General features: G+C 43.2%; 1 protein-coding gene across 1 annotated transcript in view; it reads right to left on the minus strand.

The window, feature by feature from the left end:
* sox6 (SRY-box transcription factor 6) overlaps positions 1 to 18021 on the minus strand; it is a 144882-nt gene that overhangs the window by 49198 nt on the left and 77663 nt on the right. The window contains exon 8 of the mRNA XM_079497731.1: positions 4627 to 4750. Within this exon, the coding sequence (XP_079353857.1) occupies positions 4627 to 4750 (124 nt within the window). The remainder of the gene's footprint in view (positions 1 to 4626; positions 4751 to 18021) is intronic.

Below are 18021 nucleotides of genomic sequence, written 5' to 3' on the forward strand. Positions count from 1 at the left end.
GTTAGCCTGCCATCAGCAATCAGCACGTTTGACGGACAGGGATATATATAAAAAAAATAAAAAAATGTGTCCGTATGATTGATATCCAGAGGGGTGCTGAGTGTGTAACTGAGCACCAGAAGCTTTCGCACACTCAACCTAGTGTGTTGAGACAGACAGAACAGCCCCAGTGAGACAGGCCAGCACAGCACTCGCAAGGGGGAGGTTGGATTGAAGCATGTGTGTAGAAAGCGGGGGGTAGGGGGGGGGGGGATTGGCCTTAGTTCAGACCCCACTTCTGCCTGTCACTTCTCCTCACAAACATATGGAGCCATTAAGCCACAGACATGAAGGTAAATGTATATACCTTCTCTTTCACTTTGCCCTCCCTTGCTCGCCTCACTTTGCAATCTCGTACAGCGCAGCACATTGTGATACAGCCCATGGAAATTCAATCCCCATTTAGGGGCAGGGGCGAATAAAATCACACAGGAGAAGTGATTTCAAATTGTACTGGGTGGAATGGGAGGGTCCTGCTATGAGGGTGGTTATTTCCTCGTCTTTTTTACACTATCAGTTTCTCCTCTCATTCTCTCTCTCTCCTCTCTGTCTGTAAGGTCTGTCTCTCTGTCCATCTGTCCACCTCGCTTTGTCCACGCTCTGTGATGTACGATGGGCAGGGGGAAAAAATAGTTGGACGTCTTTGGATGTCATGTGAAATCTAGAAGGGTCATGTGCTAAGTGAGTACACCAACACTGCCTGGGGGGAAGGGGTCTTGAGGACACAAAGTCTGATGGCACCGTGAAGGCCCCACCGGTTTCCAGTACCCTGGGCATTGTGCCGGGTAAACATCACCGGTGAAAGGGTTTGAAGCGGTGCCCGCTATGTGGGACACTCTGCTCTCATGGCCGACCCGACCCCCCACCCCTCCGCCCGGGATATAAATGCAGGTGACACCATGGCTGGGTATCAACAGGCCAAAGTATCCGTCATAGGCCTGCGGGGGGCTGGTATATTAGGCTATATTAGACTTTTATCAGCAGATTACAATCATGTCAACATAATATTTATTATGAGTTGTGATAAAGAGTACAGATAAAATACTGTGGTCATTATGTTTATTTATTTGTTGAACTCCCGGTGTGTAAGGACCGTTAAAGCTACTTGGAGCCTGGCGAAGGAGCCAACTGAGGGAAGCCACCAATCCATTTATATCATACACTACTATACTTAGGCATATGATGGTGTGTGAAAATAGATGATCAACGCGACTGTGAGCTCATAGATCCGCTTTTTTCTTCTTTTTTCTTTTACATTATTTGATTTATTTCCTTTTTGCGCATTTTCAACTATGTATAATAACATGGAACACCAGGTTGAAAGTGGTCAAAATTACTTTGTTACTACAGTATAAAATATCTTGCCATGTGAAACACCTTTTCACAAACAGCAGAATAATCATGAACTTGAGAGAGAACAAAAAAGCCCCCCATATGTTTTTGCATTATCCCTACATGCATGCAGAAGGACTTTGGCGAGGCAGTGAACTATGGCGTTGCCGTAGAACCATGGACTCAGTGAGCAGTCCCTGCAGCAGGATGTCTACGAGGCAGACCGGGCCTCATCATCATGACCAACAGAGTCATTCCACGCCGGGGCCCATTAGTGGCACATCAGACCGAACGCCAGCACGTCCGTTTAACCCATTTTGGGTGGGAACCCCTTTTGGTGTTTTAAACATTATGTTATAATTTAGCTATTGAAAAATAGCAGATCTACAAGCTCATAGCGCGCCACCGAGTGGCGCGCTACGAGCTTGTAGGTCTGCTATTTTTGAAAAATCGTGAAAATATTTATTTCAGAAAACTGGAGGATTTAGAAGATTTTTTTTTTATTTTGAGGTCAGGCCCAAATGGGTTAAACAGAGCAGGGGGACGGGGAAGTTGTGCCCGCGTCTATTTGTTTAAAGGATGACTTGGTGTGTCTACGGGTGTGCCTCTCCACCGTGCAACACCGGGCCATTGAGCACAGCCAGTGCATGGGGTGATGACTTATCACTATGGCGCTGGAATGAGTCTGTTGCTATGTCAGCACCGCAGGGCCGGGGTCATAAGCGCCGGCCCCTGGGAGTCGTCTCATAATGATGACATCAGATTAGTGTGCCTTAGCTTGGAAGTGAATGCTTGGCCACTTGTTTTGCGGACATGAAGGACGCGGCTGTGTCCTACCCACCCTGCAGGTGGTGTGGACATTGTCTTATCTGGATATATTGTGACGGGGAACGTTTTTACTTTTTTTTTTGTTTTCAGTGGTTTTCAGTGTGGGGGCTGTGGACCCCAGGAGGGGCAAAGGGTACCAGACAGGCCAATTGGAAAGGAAAGTATATACTTTTTTCAATTCACATTATGTGATGTATACAGTAGCTTCTTAATTTTTTTTAAAGCCAATTTGCAATAGAGGGGCTGCAGCCAGAGACTACAGCCATTTGGGGGTCCTTGGCATGGAAATGTTTGGGAACCCCTGGACTAAAAGAGCCATTCTGGGGCCCCCCTCTCTTCTTTTCTACTCAGACTCATGCATTATGCAGGAAGCGTACACATGGCGACCCCTAGCCATGACTCCATAATAGCTCCTGTTATTTGAACTAAAACATTTTCCCGTGTCAAACCTATGTGAGAAACACACTGGCAAAAGACTCTCCCCTCAGGCACTTTGTTTATGCTGTCATGGCTCCATAGTTCCAAAAGAGCTGACTTTCTTTTTCATCCTGTGGTTTTATAGTTAATTCATTAACTGCATTACCACACCCTTTAATGTCCTGCAACTCACCTGCTACCTTCCAGCATTCACCCTCCTATGTTCTAGTGCTGTTTTTATAACAGGATCATCTTACTCCCTTGCTTTCTTTCTATCAACTCTTGTCCGATGGAAGCAAAAATGAGAAAACTCCTTACGTGTGCAATTTCTACTCAGTTTGATTCAAAGGTGAATATGCAGTCCAAGGGAATGGCTATACGTCCGGGGCCAGGCCAGGCTATATACCTGTAGAGTAGAGGCCCGGGCAATCCAAGCCATGGAATTCTTTCAATCTTTAATAACAGTAGCATATGGTGGTACATTTCTAATTTCCATTAAGGTGAGCTCACACAACAACATAATCAGGGATATTTGGGATAGGGAACACCCCTCCTGACAATCGGGGGGCTTGATTGGGAGTGAATATCGGGTAAGATTATCGTCTATTGTGAGGGGTTCAAAGATCCAATTTTAAGCCTCCCGATTTGCTCATAGCCATAGGCTTTTTCAAACACGTTTGATATTTATCTGGATTTGATATAAATCTGGATCACTACTGTGTGATGGGAGTCGCGTGCAACCAAAAGAGAAGCAGTCTATTAATAAGTGAACACTTGCTATTTTGTGCAACTACACCATCGTATAGTCGCACAACACCATCAAGTATAAATCAGGGCTATTATTATGTTGTTACTGTATAAGAGAGGACGAGTTGAATGATATTACCTGCCTGGTATTTACAGTGACTCAGCTGATGTCATATGTACCAATATGTTTGTTTGTTTGTTGTTTTGTTTGGACTTGCATAATGGAGTGTCACTCTTTGTGTCAAAAGCAGAAAGGAGGGAGGCATGCTGTAACAGCAGCAGCATTTACACCTCCACCAGAAGTCTGTCGCTTACATCATCCCCACTGTTATGTGATCATTTAAATATAAAAATGTAAAAATACATGGGAGAGGAACTGACAGCAAAAAAACCTGCCAATTATCATTGTTGTTTTCATGTGTTCCAGGAAAGTGTCCCATGTGGGGGCTTGGGGTTTTCACTATGTCACTGCAGCTCTCTCACCAGTAGTGATTACAGCCAGAACACTCCTGTTGCAAAACACTTTCATGTTGAAGACATGTTTACATTCCCCCCATATCTATTGTCCCACTTGAACACTGCCTTGGACTTGAGCAGTTCCCAAGACTGAGCCTCTGCACGATGCTACCAATAATGAACCCTGCAGCATTAACCCATTTTGACCTGATATCAGATTCTAAAAATGTCTTCTACATCCTGACAGTTTTCTGAAAAAGCTATGTTTCTGTCGTTGTCAGTCGTTCTTTGATTTTTCAAAAATAGTAGATCTACAAGCTTGTAGATCTGCTATTTTTCAATAGCTAAAGCATAACATAATGATAATGCCCAAAATGGGTTAACCTCCACCACCCCCCAAAGGAAACCGTCATATGATTTAACATTCATATGATTACATTTTAAATGAACAACTTTCAACCCAGTGTCCCTATTTTGTGCATGTCATTGTGGGCACACTTTTTTTTTTAATCACAAATTATTTTCTTCTCTTCTTTTTTTTCTCCAAAAAGTAGCAGAAATACCAGATCTAAAAGCTCACAGTATGAAGTGGTAGATCGTCTATTTTAGCTATTGTTGAAATAGGACTTATGTGGTTAAAGGCTGATTTATACTTTGTTGACCGACCATGTCGGACAAAAAAAACATTTAGTTTTTCACTTGAAAATATATCAACGTGGTGGGTCGACACGGTATAAATTCACTTTATAAAGGGTATATAGAGACACAGCGAGCAGAGAAGGAGGGTGGGGGCTGGGGGGTCATTACCTGGCTTGTAAGACATTCCCGGTGGGAAGAGAAAGCCTTGCTGGGCGGCGGCCGCTGCTGCCAGACTGCGTTGGTCGTGTGGAAAAATGGGGATCATGAGCGGAGGCATGTGACCCTGGACCTGCTGAACAGAGAAGGAGAGGGAGATCAGAGAATGGCCCGAAGCACAGCCACGGAGACATAGAGCCACGGAGCCCACGCAGTGGGTGGGTGGGCAGGGGTGGGGGCGACCAGATCACAGCTCGTCTTAATGCGTGCTGACAGGGGGCTCTCCGGCAATGACGGCCCTCGTGCGCTCACACAATACCTGGCCGAGCCGACGCGGCTGCTCTTAATCCAAGCCACAATTTCACCTCGGCACATCAAAGAGCCCCGACACACGCCCATTGTTCCACTATCAGTCAGAGGGGGAATGACACGCAGGATTGCGAGGAGGAGGAGGAGGAGGCGGCGGAGGAGGAGGCCGCGTGTAACGTTAAGCGCTCTGTAGAGAGGTGACGCGTTGAACGGAGTAAGACTGATGATGACTGACAGCAGTATGAGAACACACAAACAACGCCACTGCTGCAGTAGACACAGCATGTCAACCAGAGAGTTATCTGACGCTTTTCACAGATGCCCGGTCCAATGCGCACACAGGCGCGTGCACTCACACAGACACGCACAGTCGCGCACAGACACACAAAGTCACAGTCACAGTCACACACACACACACACACACACACACACACACACACACACACACACACACACACACACACACACACACACACACACACACACGCCTGTACACACATTAACATAACAGACAAGGGGAAGACTGCAGCTCAGATATATAGCATTTCGTCCCATAATCTTGGATGAACATTTATACAGACGATAAAAGCCTGTGCATTGCAATTCGGTAATTTACTACAACTGTTTTCAGCTGGGGAATAAAAGGGAGGCAGGCCTAAAAGTGCTTGCTACTTGTGATATTTCATTTTAATGTCTGAGGTCTCTCTCTCTCTCTCTCTCTCTCTCTCTCTCTCTCTCTCTCTGTGTATCCTCTCTCTCTCTCTCTCTCTCTCTCTCTCTCTCTCTCTCTCTCTCTCTCTGTCTCTCTCTCTGGTTATCTGATGCAGTTACATAGTATTAACCTTCACCATTGCACCTGCAATGTTATCTATTGTGGATATTAAGACCAACTAACAGAAGCAAATGCATGAGTTCTGAAGGTGATTGTGTGTGAGACAGAGCCAGGGGATGGGTGTCAGAAGTATAGTGAGTGTGTGTGTGTATGTATGCGTGTGTGTGTGTGTGTGTGTGTGTGTGTGTGTGTGTGTGTGTGTGTGTGTGTGTGTGTGTGTGTGTGTGTGTGTGTGTGTGTGTGGGGGGGGGGGGGGGGGGGGGGTCCAATCTGACTGTCACCCTCTGCTTCCTGGCGCTCTATGATGGGGAGCAGCCTAGCTAGCGCGGGGCTGCGAGGGTTAATCTAGCACTGAGCCAGGCCACCTCAGGGGAACCTGCCTGGAAAATAGGTTAATAAAGGTCACCCCCCAAAATAAACACTTTACAGAATGTTTCTCCATTCATTCCTCTTTAAAATCAACTTGCAATAAAATGGGTCTGGGTGCAATTACTGCCGCTGCATTGGGGCATGAAATCAACCTGCTCAGAGCAACGACTTTTCCCCCATGTTAGCTGAGGTCTGCTTATGATCTCCACGGCGCTGCTCCCCCTGTTTGCCCTTGACTGGCGTTGTCAGGCCCAGTTTCTCTCAAACCTAGCGAGCTAGACCTACTTAAAAGCACTTTATTGATCTGTCCAGAGGTGCAGAGCTAGACTAAAAACTAAATAAATAGAGCCATTTTGTGTCTAGCGAGCTTTTACAGAAGTGCAAGAGTAGAAAGTACATTATAGAAGAATGGAAAAGTATGTAATTCTTTTGAATGTGTTCCTGTAAAAAAAAAGTGCTGTCGCCACAGAATGGCAAATGGCCTTGGAGACTTCGAGAAATGACCTTAAATAAATAAATAAATGAAAATCTTCTTTTTTATAGAATAGGATATTGTGTTCCAGGTTTTCCAGGCTGAGTGGATGGAAGATGGATTTGGGCCTTGCATGTATAGAACATATGGAAAAACACCATAATTAATGTCACAACATGAGGTAGAGCCAGTGACAGGCGGAGTGATACACTGGGGAGCACAGCTTTTCTCTGTGTCTGTGCATTTGGACTATAAAACCAGATGAAGTCTGTTGCTGAAAGCACTGCACTTACCCTCCCTGAAGCCCCCAATGCCTTCACAAGGCTTATTTTCCAACTGCATGCACTGCAATGTCATGTACTGTATACTTTATATATTAAAGGTTTCCAGTCTCCAGTATCCAAATATTGAAGCTGTGGTAATCTTTTTCTTTGAAAACATTTTCTTAATTTTATTGATGATTGATGATTTTTGTTTATTTTTCTTTTCTTTTTTTTCTCCAATTTTCACCAATGTTGAATTCCCATTTTTCTCATTGCTTCTCTCTTTAGGAAGTGAATAGAATCTTAACTAATTAAGTCCTATATACACTAGTTTGTCATAATGACAATTAACAAAAATAACAACACGTGCACACGCACCCACACGTGCGTGCGTATTGTAAAAATATATATTTTTCGTCTTTTATGGTCAAGTCATCGTGATGTCAGAAGTGATGTCAGCTGTGCCCCCTTTTATGCCCATATATGGAGTTCTTTGTCAGACATGCCCAAATATGGAGTCTATGCAGTGTTGTCAGAAGTGATGTCAGCTGTGTCCCCCCTTTTATGCCCATATATGGAGTTCTTTGTCAGCCATGCCCAAATATGGAGTCTGGCCCGGGCAGAGGCCTTTTCTGGCGGTTCTGGACAACCGTGGGTCCAGCCGACTCGACACCGGGCACTGCACTCCCTGTGGAGGTGTGGAACGTGTGTGTGCGTGCGTAAGTGCGTGCGTGTTTGTGTGTGTGCTCATGTATGCACGTGTGTGTTCCATACCACCCTTTGTGATAACACCCGCCCCCGGCCCCCCTATGAGAGTTAGCCTCAAGTTCATCTATGTGTGGGCCCAGTGCCCAGAATATTTCTATTGCCAAGATGATCTTGAGGAGCCTGAGAATGAAGTGGAGCAGATGTGAGCGGGGGGTGGGGGGTGCTGCGAAGGGCCGCACCGTCCCCTCTCCTCATAAATACGGCAGCATTGTTTCCCTGGCACTGCCATCCCTTTGTCTTAGCGACCGCTAAGTACTGGATAATGCCATCTCACGCCATCTGCCCGCGGGCTTCATTAAAGATACATGAATGGGGTGTCTTATGAGGAACAGGTGCTATTGTTTGTCCCTGCAGACCCGGTGGTAAGGATCGGACTCGCAATACTTGAAGAGGAGCATCTGTAGTGATCAGTCAGACGGGCGCTGCCAGCACACGCACCAACAGAGGTTTCCAGGGGGGAAGCTCAGCCACGTTGCAACGTGTATCATCAATTCAGATGACCTGATGAAGGCTGTAGCAGGTCAGCTACAGCGCAGTCTGTTCCCTCTCAAGGAGACGCAGTTATACACTGGACACATTCTCAGTGTTTCCTTTCACCACATTAACCCTGGCGTGAGCATGTCAATATAGGCAAACACGTTTCAAAAATGTCAAATACTTTTTTCCCAGGCACGTATATACGGACGTCGGCGCTAGGTGGCGTCATATCCCAGGTCCGTATACGTACCCCAACGTAATATCAAATAATGTTTGAGGCCTACGGAAGCTTTTAACATAGGTCCGGTTCCTATGGCAACGCCCCACCGTTCCAACTATGGGATTGCAAAACTAATCACAGTGCAAAGCAGTTGAAAGGAGGATTTTCAAATCTCCATAAGACGGACTCCAGGATCGCTGTCCTTGGTGGATCTTCTGCCATCCACATTTCGGATTTAATTTGTGCCTTTGTACCGCGACGCTGCCGCCATGTAAAAGCTCCTGACGAAAGGTAAACAGTGTGTGCTTGTTCCAATGTGTAGCGAGTGTGTGTAGCGAGTGTGGGGGGAGGGGCAAACTCTGTATTTTAAAGTGAACGCGTATGGTGGCACTGGGAACTGGGGTTTATGCTAACAGCTAGCCGCAATTATAGAGTTAACAATATATAAGATAAATAAATAAATAAAAAATGTGAAACTAGCAAGATGTACAAGCTCACAACATTTGTGGCATGATGAAGTGCGAGTAACAAGTAAAGTAACAAAAAGGGTGAATTTGGTTACATTTGTATGCTCCCAGAGTTATAAATGTGTCCTGAGCACCGTCATGTGAACGAATATGGCTATCAGAGACGCTGCTGAGTGACATTCTTGCTGTATCATGATTCCAAGACATGTCATAGGCTTGTGATTGTAACATAACTGCACCCATAATGTTTGTGTCCTTGTGTGCATTTCCCTTTGTGTGGACATAAATAAATTCTTAAAATGTGTGTGTGTGTGTGTGTGTGTGTGTGTGTGTGTGTGTGTGTGTGTGTGTGTGTGTGTGTGTGTGTGTGTGTGTGTGTGTGTGTGTGTGTGTGTGTGTGTGTGTGTGTGTGTGTGTGTGTGTGTGCGTGCGTGTGTCTCAAACTCTGAGAGAGAAGGTATTACAATGCTCCTTTGTTTTATGTTTATGCCATGATCAACAGGCATACACGTACTGTAGCATTATGCATACTGTAACTGACTGAACATAATCAATTAAATTATGAACACAATTAAGCTTTATTATGAAAACAATTATTATGTTTCAATTCTAATGAAACGATGTACTTGTATTTTACTTGTAGTAGTTGTATTCCCCGTGTCTGTCCATCCAAGCTGGAAGATTTTGGAAAATAAATCACAGCAATGGCTTCATCGTGTAAGAGTAAAATATGAATCAAGTCTCTGTAGATCTAATTATGTACAACAACTGGAATACAGTTGTTGACTCAACACCTGAAGACGTAAATGACTAGAATATTAATTAGCTTTCTACCACACTTTTTCATCAATTTGCTTAGCTGGGGCTACTATACTGTACTGTAAGTGTGCATAATACAAAATATGACTCTCATTTGCAGTCCAGTACATACTGTACATATGTCTACACTACAGTATAAGAACCCCACTTCAGACACGGTGACTCCATAACGGTGTGAGTGCAAATGGAGATGTACAGGGCATTAGAGCAGTGGTTCTCAACATGTTCCATGTCAAGGACCCCCAAATGAATGTGTATCTTGCTGTGGACTGCCAAACGAAAATGATTTGTGCGAAGAACCACCATACAAGATAAATCTTTTATTTTTATAGCAAATCTATAAGCTCACAGCGTATCACAGTAGAGTTGGCTTTAACCACATGAACCCTCTGGGGCGATTTAGTGTACTAGTGAGAAAAAGGGAGCAGACAGAGTATAGAGTACCGGGGGAACCGGGGAACCCCGGTCAACTAAGTCCAACAACCTCATTTGTAACAATACAAGAACGGGTGAGACAAAAGACCTTCCTCTTCCTCAGTACATTTGAAGTTGTTATTGGGTGCAGAAATCTGCATTAACCTCCAGGTGAACAGCAAATAGTGATGTTTTAGTTTCTTCTTTGAATGCGGTTTACTGTGCTCTTTACTACTTAAATATACAGTAACAGCATAATCACCAACAATCATCTTCACATTAGGCGAGAAGAATGGTTTATTTTTTTCATCTCCTCAATCACAAAAACTCTTCACTTTCATAACATATTCAAAATATATTTAACTTGTGATGACGTCAGAGCCACAGATCCTGCCAACCGTCTTTTCACATCATCCTATAGGAGATGCTACCACATCCACCCATGGAAGATACAGTATGGGCTCCAGCTGTTACTGGTTCACACATACTGTAGCTCCCTCCTTCTCTCCATATAGTGAGGAGTGGAAATCAGTTTGCAGTGGTGGAAACTAAGTACATTTACTCAAGTACTGTACTTACTTTAGTCTACTCTACTCCACTGCATCTCAGAGGCTAATGTTGTACAATTTACTTTGTATAGGATATTTAGATTACTAATTTATACTTTGAATAAGCCGATCTACAAGTTCACACCATACTTTGTAGATTTAGATAGTTAACCCTAATTTATACTTCAGAAAAGACAACCTACAAGCTCAAACCATGTTGCGATGGAGATCTGCTATTCGTAAAATAATTGCACATTTTCACAAAAATACTTCAATGCACTTTAATACGAGTCCTTTGCTGGTAACAAAGAGTGTATTACTGTAACATTGCTACTTTTACTAAAAACATCTGAGTGCTGTAGTTGCTCAACCGCTGCACCTTTGGTGATCCATTTGAAGGTAAAGTGATCTGGAGGAAGCTGGCAGCAGCGCTGGCTCCATCCCAACAGCAGCACACGCTGCAGTAGAACTGACACCAGCTCTACAGCAGGGAGTGTGTGTGTGTGTGTGTGTGTGTGTGTGTGTGTGTGTGTGTGTGTGTGTGTGTGTGTGTGTGTGTGTGTGTGTGTGTGTGTGTGTGTGTGTCTGAATACACTGCGTTAAAAAGTGAAACTATTGGACTTTTGGGCATGTTCAAACATTTTAAAAACATAATAAAAAAATGATCATTAAAATTAAAAAGATATCTTTCCGACCATTTTCATTCTCAATTCAAATAGCAGATTGACAATCTCAGAACTTGTGACGCATTGTGAGATTGCCAGATTGGATCTGTTATTTTTGGGGGGGAAAAGAAAAAAGAAATGTAATAGGGCTGAAGTGGTTATGCTATGGCTAAAAAGTGTCTCAATGCACACAGTTGGACAAAAACGTCATTTTGAGTGGCACATGTCAAAGTATGAATTAGCCTTTCCTATAACTGTACTTCCCAGTTCATGTATCATGTAGTCACATGTCCATTATGCAATATGCATGGGTAGCCACTTCAATTATGAACCCTGCAATGCTACAGTTAACTATAAAAACAGCAGAGTTACATATACAAAGAAGACACAACAACTTCACTCATTAGCCTATAATTCACAGAGTTACACAGAAACACTACAAAGCAGACACAACTACTTTACTCATTACACTATAATTCATTTTTGTGTGCAAATACACAATGCACCTTCTGCAGCTCACTGTCTCTGCCAAACCCCAGCACGTGCACATACAGTACACATCAATGTAACACCTTGATCACAAATGTTACCATGAGTTTGGTCTCTGTCCGACTGTCCGCAATCAGAAAAATAGATCGATAGGTTTGTGATGGACTTTGATCTTCCAGCCTTCTGTGTGGAATGAAAGTCAGGTCTTCATATCCTCACTTGAATAAAGCACATTGTCTCCTGCTTCTCTGCTCTGGAAGTGAGCACAATAAAATAGGGGCACAATTCGCTAGAGGTTCAGGACGGCAACAAAGGGTCCTTGTCCTGACCATACCTACACAACCTTTTCCTTGACTTCCTTCCCTCTACTAAAGAGGGCCAACCCCTTCTCGAGTAATAGATTAACATCTGGAGGCAAAGGGCTGCATTATTCGTCTTCTATAACGTGTTCACTGTAGGTGTTCTCATACATGAACAATACACTCTGTTGCATGCCTGCGTTTCAGTCCTGCCTGTGGCGTTTGACATAAGGTGAAGAAAAACAAGACACTTGGGTGAGGTCAGGCCATATAGAGGGAATAACCAATAGATGACTTCTTGTTCCACTAATTACTTACACAGCAAAACAAGCTCCCTTGGAAAACGGCCATTTCAATATATCTATATTAAGACGGCTGCAGTCTAAAAGCAGGGCAGTCCCCCCACCTCCGTCATCCAGCGAATGCCCACGCACGCACACGCGCACACACACACGTGCACATACACGCACGTCACACGCGCGTCGTGCACACACACACACACACACACACACACACACACACACACACACACACACACACACACACACACACACACACAGAACATTGTGTTAAAAGAATGTGGCCTCTACTGTATTTTCTATTTTGTTTAGGATGGGGGATGGAGGGCATGAAAAAAAGAAGGAATAATCTGGCATGGGCTCACCATAAAATTAAAAAAGGTTTGCAGTAAACTGGCCAAATCCACGGGGACTCCCTCAAACAGCATGTGTAATGACGGGACAGAAGAGAACAGACATAAACAAACCCACCAGTGAGTCTGGGGCCACCATCGTTAGCCCACATATACATCCTTGCTCTATGGAAATGGGAATAAGTGAAATGCCTCGGACCCTCATTCCAGGGGGGTGAGTGTGGATCTAAAGAACTTTTGACACAGGCTATAGTCAGATCGCCTGCTGCAGCCATCCAACGTGAACAGCGTAGGGGGAAGGGGTAAATGGAGGGATTTAAGCATGTGAAGCATTGGGAATTCTGCGGGTGTAACCGCTATGGAATATCAAACACTCAACAGCACAGTCCTTCTTCTTAGGCTATGAATGAAACAAATGCAGTGTCTTTCTCCTTCTTCTCTTTCAGACTGTTTTGTATTTGATCAAATTTAATTCATAAAGCACCTAATATAAGTACTGCCAAATATGAAAATATGACATGAATGAATATTTACATAATTCACTTGTGAGCATACACTGTAATTTATGTAGGTATGCATTCTGCAGCATTTAGTCACAAGAGTGCCTCTATTTTTAAGGCGGTGTGGGGAGTCTAGAGGAAGTTAATGAGAGAATGCAGTGTGTCTGATAGTGAGACAGAAGACCACCCCTAATCTAATAATGGTATTGTCCGGCTGGACTTCCCCTCTTTCCTGTCCTGAGCTGATAGACTGCCGCTCTGTCTTCCCTGGTGGCTCCCAGCTGCTGGCTGGGGCCAGAGAGAACAACAGAGCCCATTCTCAGCAGAAAGCAGGATTGTTATGAGGGGCCACTTTATTACAGACACGAGTGTGTTGAGACTTTAAAATACACTCCAATGTCATGTGCACGCCCGGCGGCAGGCAGGGATAATTATAAAAAAGAAAAAGAAACAAACAAAAATAAAATCTACAATTTAGTATCTATGAAAACCCATGCAGCACAGAATGGCCCATTCATTGTGTTCCGTTTGGGGAATGCCGCTTGGACTCTCCTCCGCCCGAAAACAAAAAGGGTCTTTTTTGCGTCGGCCATGGGCTGAATGCTTTGCTTTGCCACCCCAGCCCTAAGAAAACACGGGCCCCCTTTCTCCCTGCCGGCTGCCCGCACACAGTAGATCCCATTAATGCAGCTCCTTCGCCCCCTGTGAGCGTGCCCACTGCGGAGGACGATGGCTGCGCAAAGCCAACGCAAAGACAAAACAGTTTGCTCAACATTAGCAGGGAAAACACAGGCTGCGCAGGGAGGGAGAGGAAACTAAGTCAACATCACACTAGAGGATGTGTTCTCCGTCAACTGATATTTTCCTTTTCGAGGGTCGGTGTACAATGGATGTTAAGTGTAAGCCCTCTGCCTTCATCCCAGGAAGGCTTCTGGAGACTGATAGAGCTCTGAACAGGTGCTTTGTAATGATATTCAGAAGGAAGAGGGACATACTTTATTCATCATAGATTCCATTTGGCTCATGTTGGTATCAGTGACATTTGTGTAAAGTACTCATGTTAAGTTATCAGGCTGATCAGATTATCAGAAAGCGAGTGCAATGTCTCTGATGTCTGATGAACATGCACTACAAGGATGTGTTTGATTACTGTTATCAGTGGTGAGAACTGCTCGGAGGCTGCAGGTTTGTGGAATACATTACTTAGTCCCAGGGCTTGTTTAGAACCCCCTCAGGTAACTCATTTAAAGTCCTCCTCAGGTGTGACATCAGTTGTTCATGCACTGTAGTAGCAGCCTCTCTCAGAAGGAGCCTGCAGCTCATTGGGACTATTGAAACTGCCGGGGTGTATAAATAGAAACCATGCTGCTAATTTTACAACAACAATAGATTTCTTCCCCAGGCTGTAAGACTGCTAAACAAATGAACAATGCACTTTTCACGTATTAAGGCCTTGTGTGCTGTCTGTGTTCCTTTAAAAACCCTTTAAAACCTTTTACATGGGTTTTATCTGAGTTGTTTTAAACCTTTTAAATAACCTTTTACATGGGGTTTGCACTGTTATTTATGTTTATATTGTGTATTGTGGAGCACCACCAACCTACGTTTTTCACAATGCATGTACTTGTACATCTGCGTGACAATAAACATCTTGAATCTTGAATCTAAATTAACAACAGCAACGGATATATATATTCTCTCCATTCTTTCCTCACTGGAACAGACATTGTTTTATTGTATTATTGTATACTAGTCTATTAAATACACCAAGACAATGTCTATATATTTTTACACACTATTATCATTAGGTTTACTTCAATGTTCTAAGCTATTACTTTTCACTATTTAGTACCGTACTTGTATTATACCTTGTACATACAGTAAACATTTTAATATTGAATCTTAGATTATGTTGTTGTTCTTTGCTTATTATTAGATTAGGACAGACATTGTTTTTATTGTTCTCACACAAAAGCATTTAGAGATGTTTGCAGTATTGAGTGAAAAGTAATCCAACAAGCCTGTCTGTGTATACAGTACTAACCTAAACCTACACCGCGTGCGTTAGGTAAACGGACGGTGCATTTCACCCTGGGGAAAGACTACGTTACAGGTCTCCTCTAACCAGGCACTGAAGACATAATCTGACAAAACCCACAGACCCAAACCACCCAGACAATTCCCACTGTTTATATTCCTAAAGCACAAATTTGTTTTAACAGGCCAGCGACATTACCGTACCAGCCGTTCATCCACTTAGCTTAATTTCCAAACTATATCAGCACCATTGCTGAGGTTGTATCTATTAAGCCATTTTTGTGGATCATTAAGTTTTAACAGTGGCCCGATAGCTTTATTGTTTAAATTGCACACGACTTTATTTAACGTCAGCATTTCCTCTGGTTCCTGACAAGAAGTCACATTTCATAACTAATTAAATTGATCCCTCCCTCCCCACCATCAGAGGCCACTAAATGGAATTATTTGTATCCCAAGTGTCAATATATTAAATCACAGGGGCTAATGAGACGGGTCACCGCTTTCTTTTATCTTCAGTCTCGCATGTGCACATCTTCATCAGCTAACAGTCTCCTTAACCCATTTTGAGCGGGAACCCCTTTTGGTGGTTACATACATTATGTTATAATTTAGCTATTGAAAAATAGCAGATCTACAAGCTCATAGCGCGCCACCGAGTGGCGCGCTACGAGCTTGTAGGTCTGCTATTTTTTAAAAATCGTGAAAATATTTACAAGATTTTTTTTTAGAAGAAGATTTTTTTTAAATTTTGAGGTCAGGCCTGAATGTGTTAAATGGAGGATGAACCAGTTGGACTGCGTTGTCCTGGGCGGGAGCCAAGCCCATCTGACTGGGTTGTTAATGCCGTCCCATAATCCTACTAGCAGACCAACGCAGTGCTCTTCAACACAAGGGAAAACCAGAACACTCACACCGAGGCATGTGTAGACACACTCACGCACTCGCGCACACACACAGACACACACACTCACGCACTCGCGCACATACACACTCGCGCACACACACAATCATTCCTTACTCTATTATCCTCTTATTATCATGCAGTCATGTTCTAGCGGTGTTAATTGGGGAACTTACACGTTTTCTCTAACAATGTCTATTTTTTGTGCTTTCTGCCAGTGCATTAATAAGTCTCACGCTGAGGAAATAATTTTGTGCCATGGAGACAACAAAAGCAACCGAGAATACACAAATTAGCATCATTATCTTACTGCAATTACCAGAGAGCTTTGTTTATTTAAAGTTTATGTTAAATTATTTACCATTATGTGGTTACTTTGTGTGCCATGCCTCGCTAAATTGGCAACCAAACAAAATCACTGGCTTAAATTGCTGCTCATTTGGATGCCAAAGACAAACCCATATTATAGCCTACTTGCAACACAATATTTGGATACACACAAATAATTACTGCATCTGTGTGTGTAGCAAGTGAACATTAGATATCGTGTCTGACATATTACAATAGCAATAAACTACAGGACATAAGGAAGAGTGGCATTTACACTCTAAACAAGAATCGGCACTTGAACCGTGAGTCCATGAATCATTAATAACAAGCTGTTACTACCTTTCCTTTTTCCCCCCACTCACTTAATAATAATAACTCAAAAAAATACAATCCCTGTCCATTAAGACAAGAAATATTGTGCGGCTGGATAAAATAAATAGATAACAGAAGCAAAGTTTTGTCAAATATTAAGACACTACAGTAATAGTCTACTTGATCTTTTCGTACAACTAGAGCAATATTATAACTGGCACCAAATAGGAAAAGACGAGGGAGATCATTTCAACAGAGCATGCCATTGTGTGTACAAACCCAAGAGGAAAAGACATTTTGAGATGTGTAGATCAAAAGGAGAGCTTTCTTTACGGTGGCCCCATGCAGGCTACAGAGCGAAATGCAGAGTTTCAATTTAACTCAGTATATAGTATAAAAATGGAGTGAATGTGCTCGTGGCTAGTTCACACATCTGTCATTCTGTAGACTATACTGTTGTTTGTCTGTCCAATCCAAGGTTACATTTTGCTGTGGGGGGGGGGGCAAAAATCTTACATCTAGGCTTAGTAGAGCAGAGGGATATTTAAAAATGATCTTTAATCTGTGCACTGTGGTCACTTCATATTATTTAACCCATACGTCCCTCACTGTTAACTTCACACCGTTAAAGCCACATGAGACAAACACCTTTACTTTGAAGTTTGCACTGGCAATAAAATAGTGGCCTTTTCCCTTTTAACTTTTTCTCCGGTTCTCTTTTAAGTGACCCACACGTACACGCACACACAAAGGAAACTGGCTTAAATCACATTCAACCTGGATCTGATGGTTTTAACTATTGAATCATGCTAGGCTATTTATTATTCACAGTCCCTAGACAGCTATACGTGTCGTGTGCCAACCAGATCAACCTAATACCACTATAGCAGATGGCCTGGCATTGTCTTTCTCTTCATTGTTGTATCTGGAGATGTTTATTTTTTAAGGTTAGAGCAACAGCCATTACAAATATCTGCCTTGGTTATTAAACAGTAAATAATACATTGATATTGTATCAGCATCCACCTGTTACAGACATTTACATTTACCCAACAAAAGTATTCTGATTAAAAGCCTCCTTGTTTCATCTGGGGAGCTCCTTTCTCCGACCGCTGTGTGAAGATAAAGTTCAGCCTGACCTTTCAGCCGATATTTATTCTCTTGATGTGTGTGTGTGTGTGTGTGTGTGTGTGTGTGTGTGTGTGTGTGTGTGTGTGTGTGTGTGTGTGTGTATGTGTGTGTGTGTGTGTGTGTGTGTGTG

This window comes from Electrona antarctica, assembly GCF_951216825.1.
Source record: "Electrona antarctica genome assembly, chromosome: 3".
Lineage (NCBI taxonomy): Eukaryota > Metazoa > Chordata > Actinopteri > Myctophiformes > Myctophidae > Electrona > Electrona antarctica.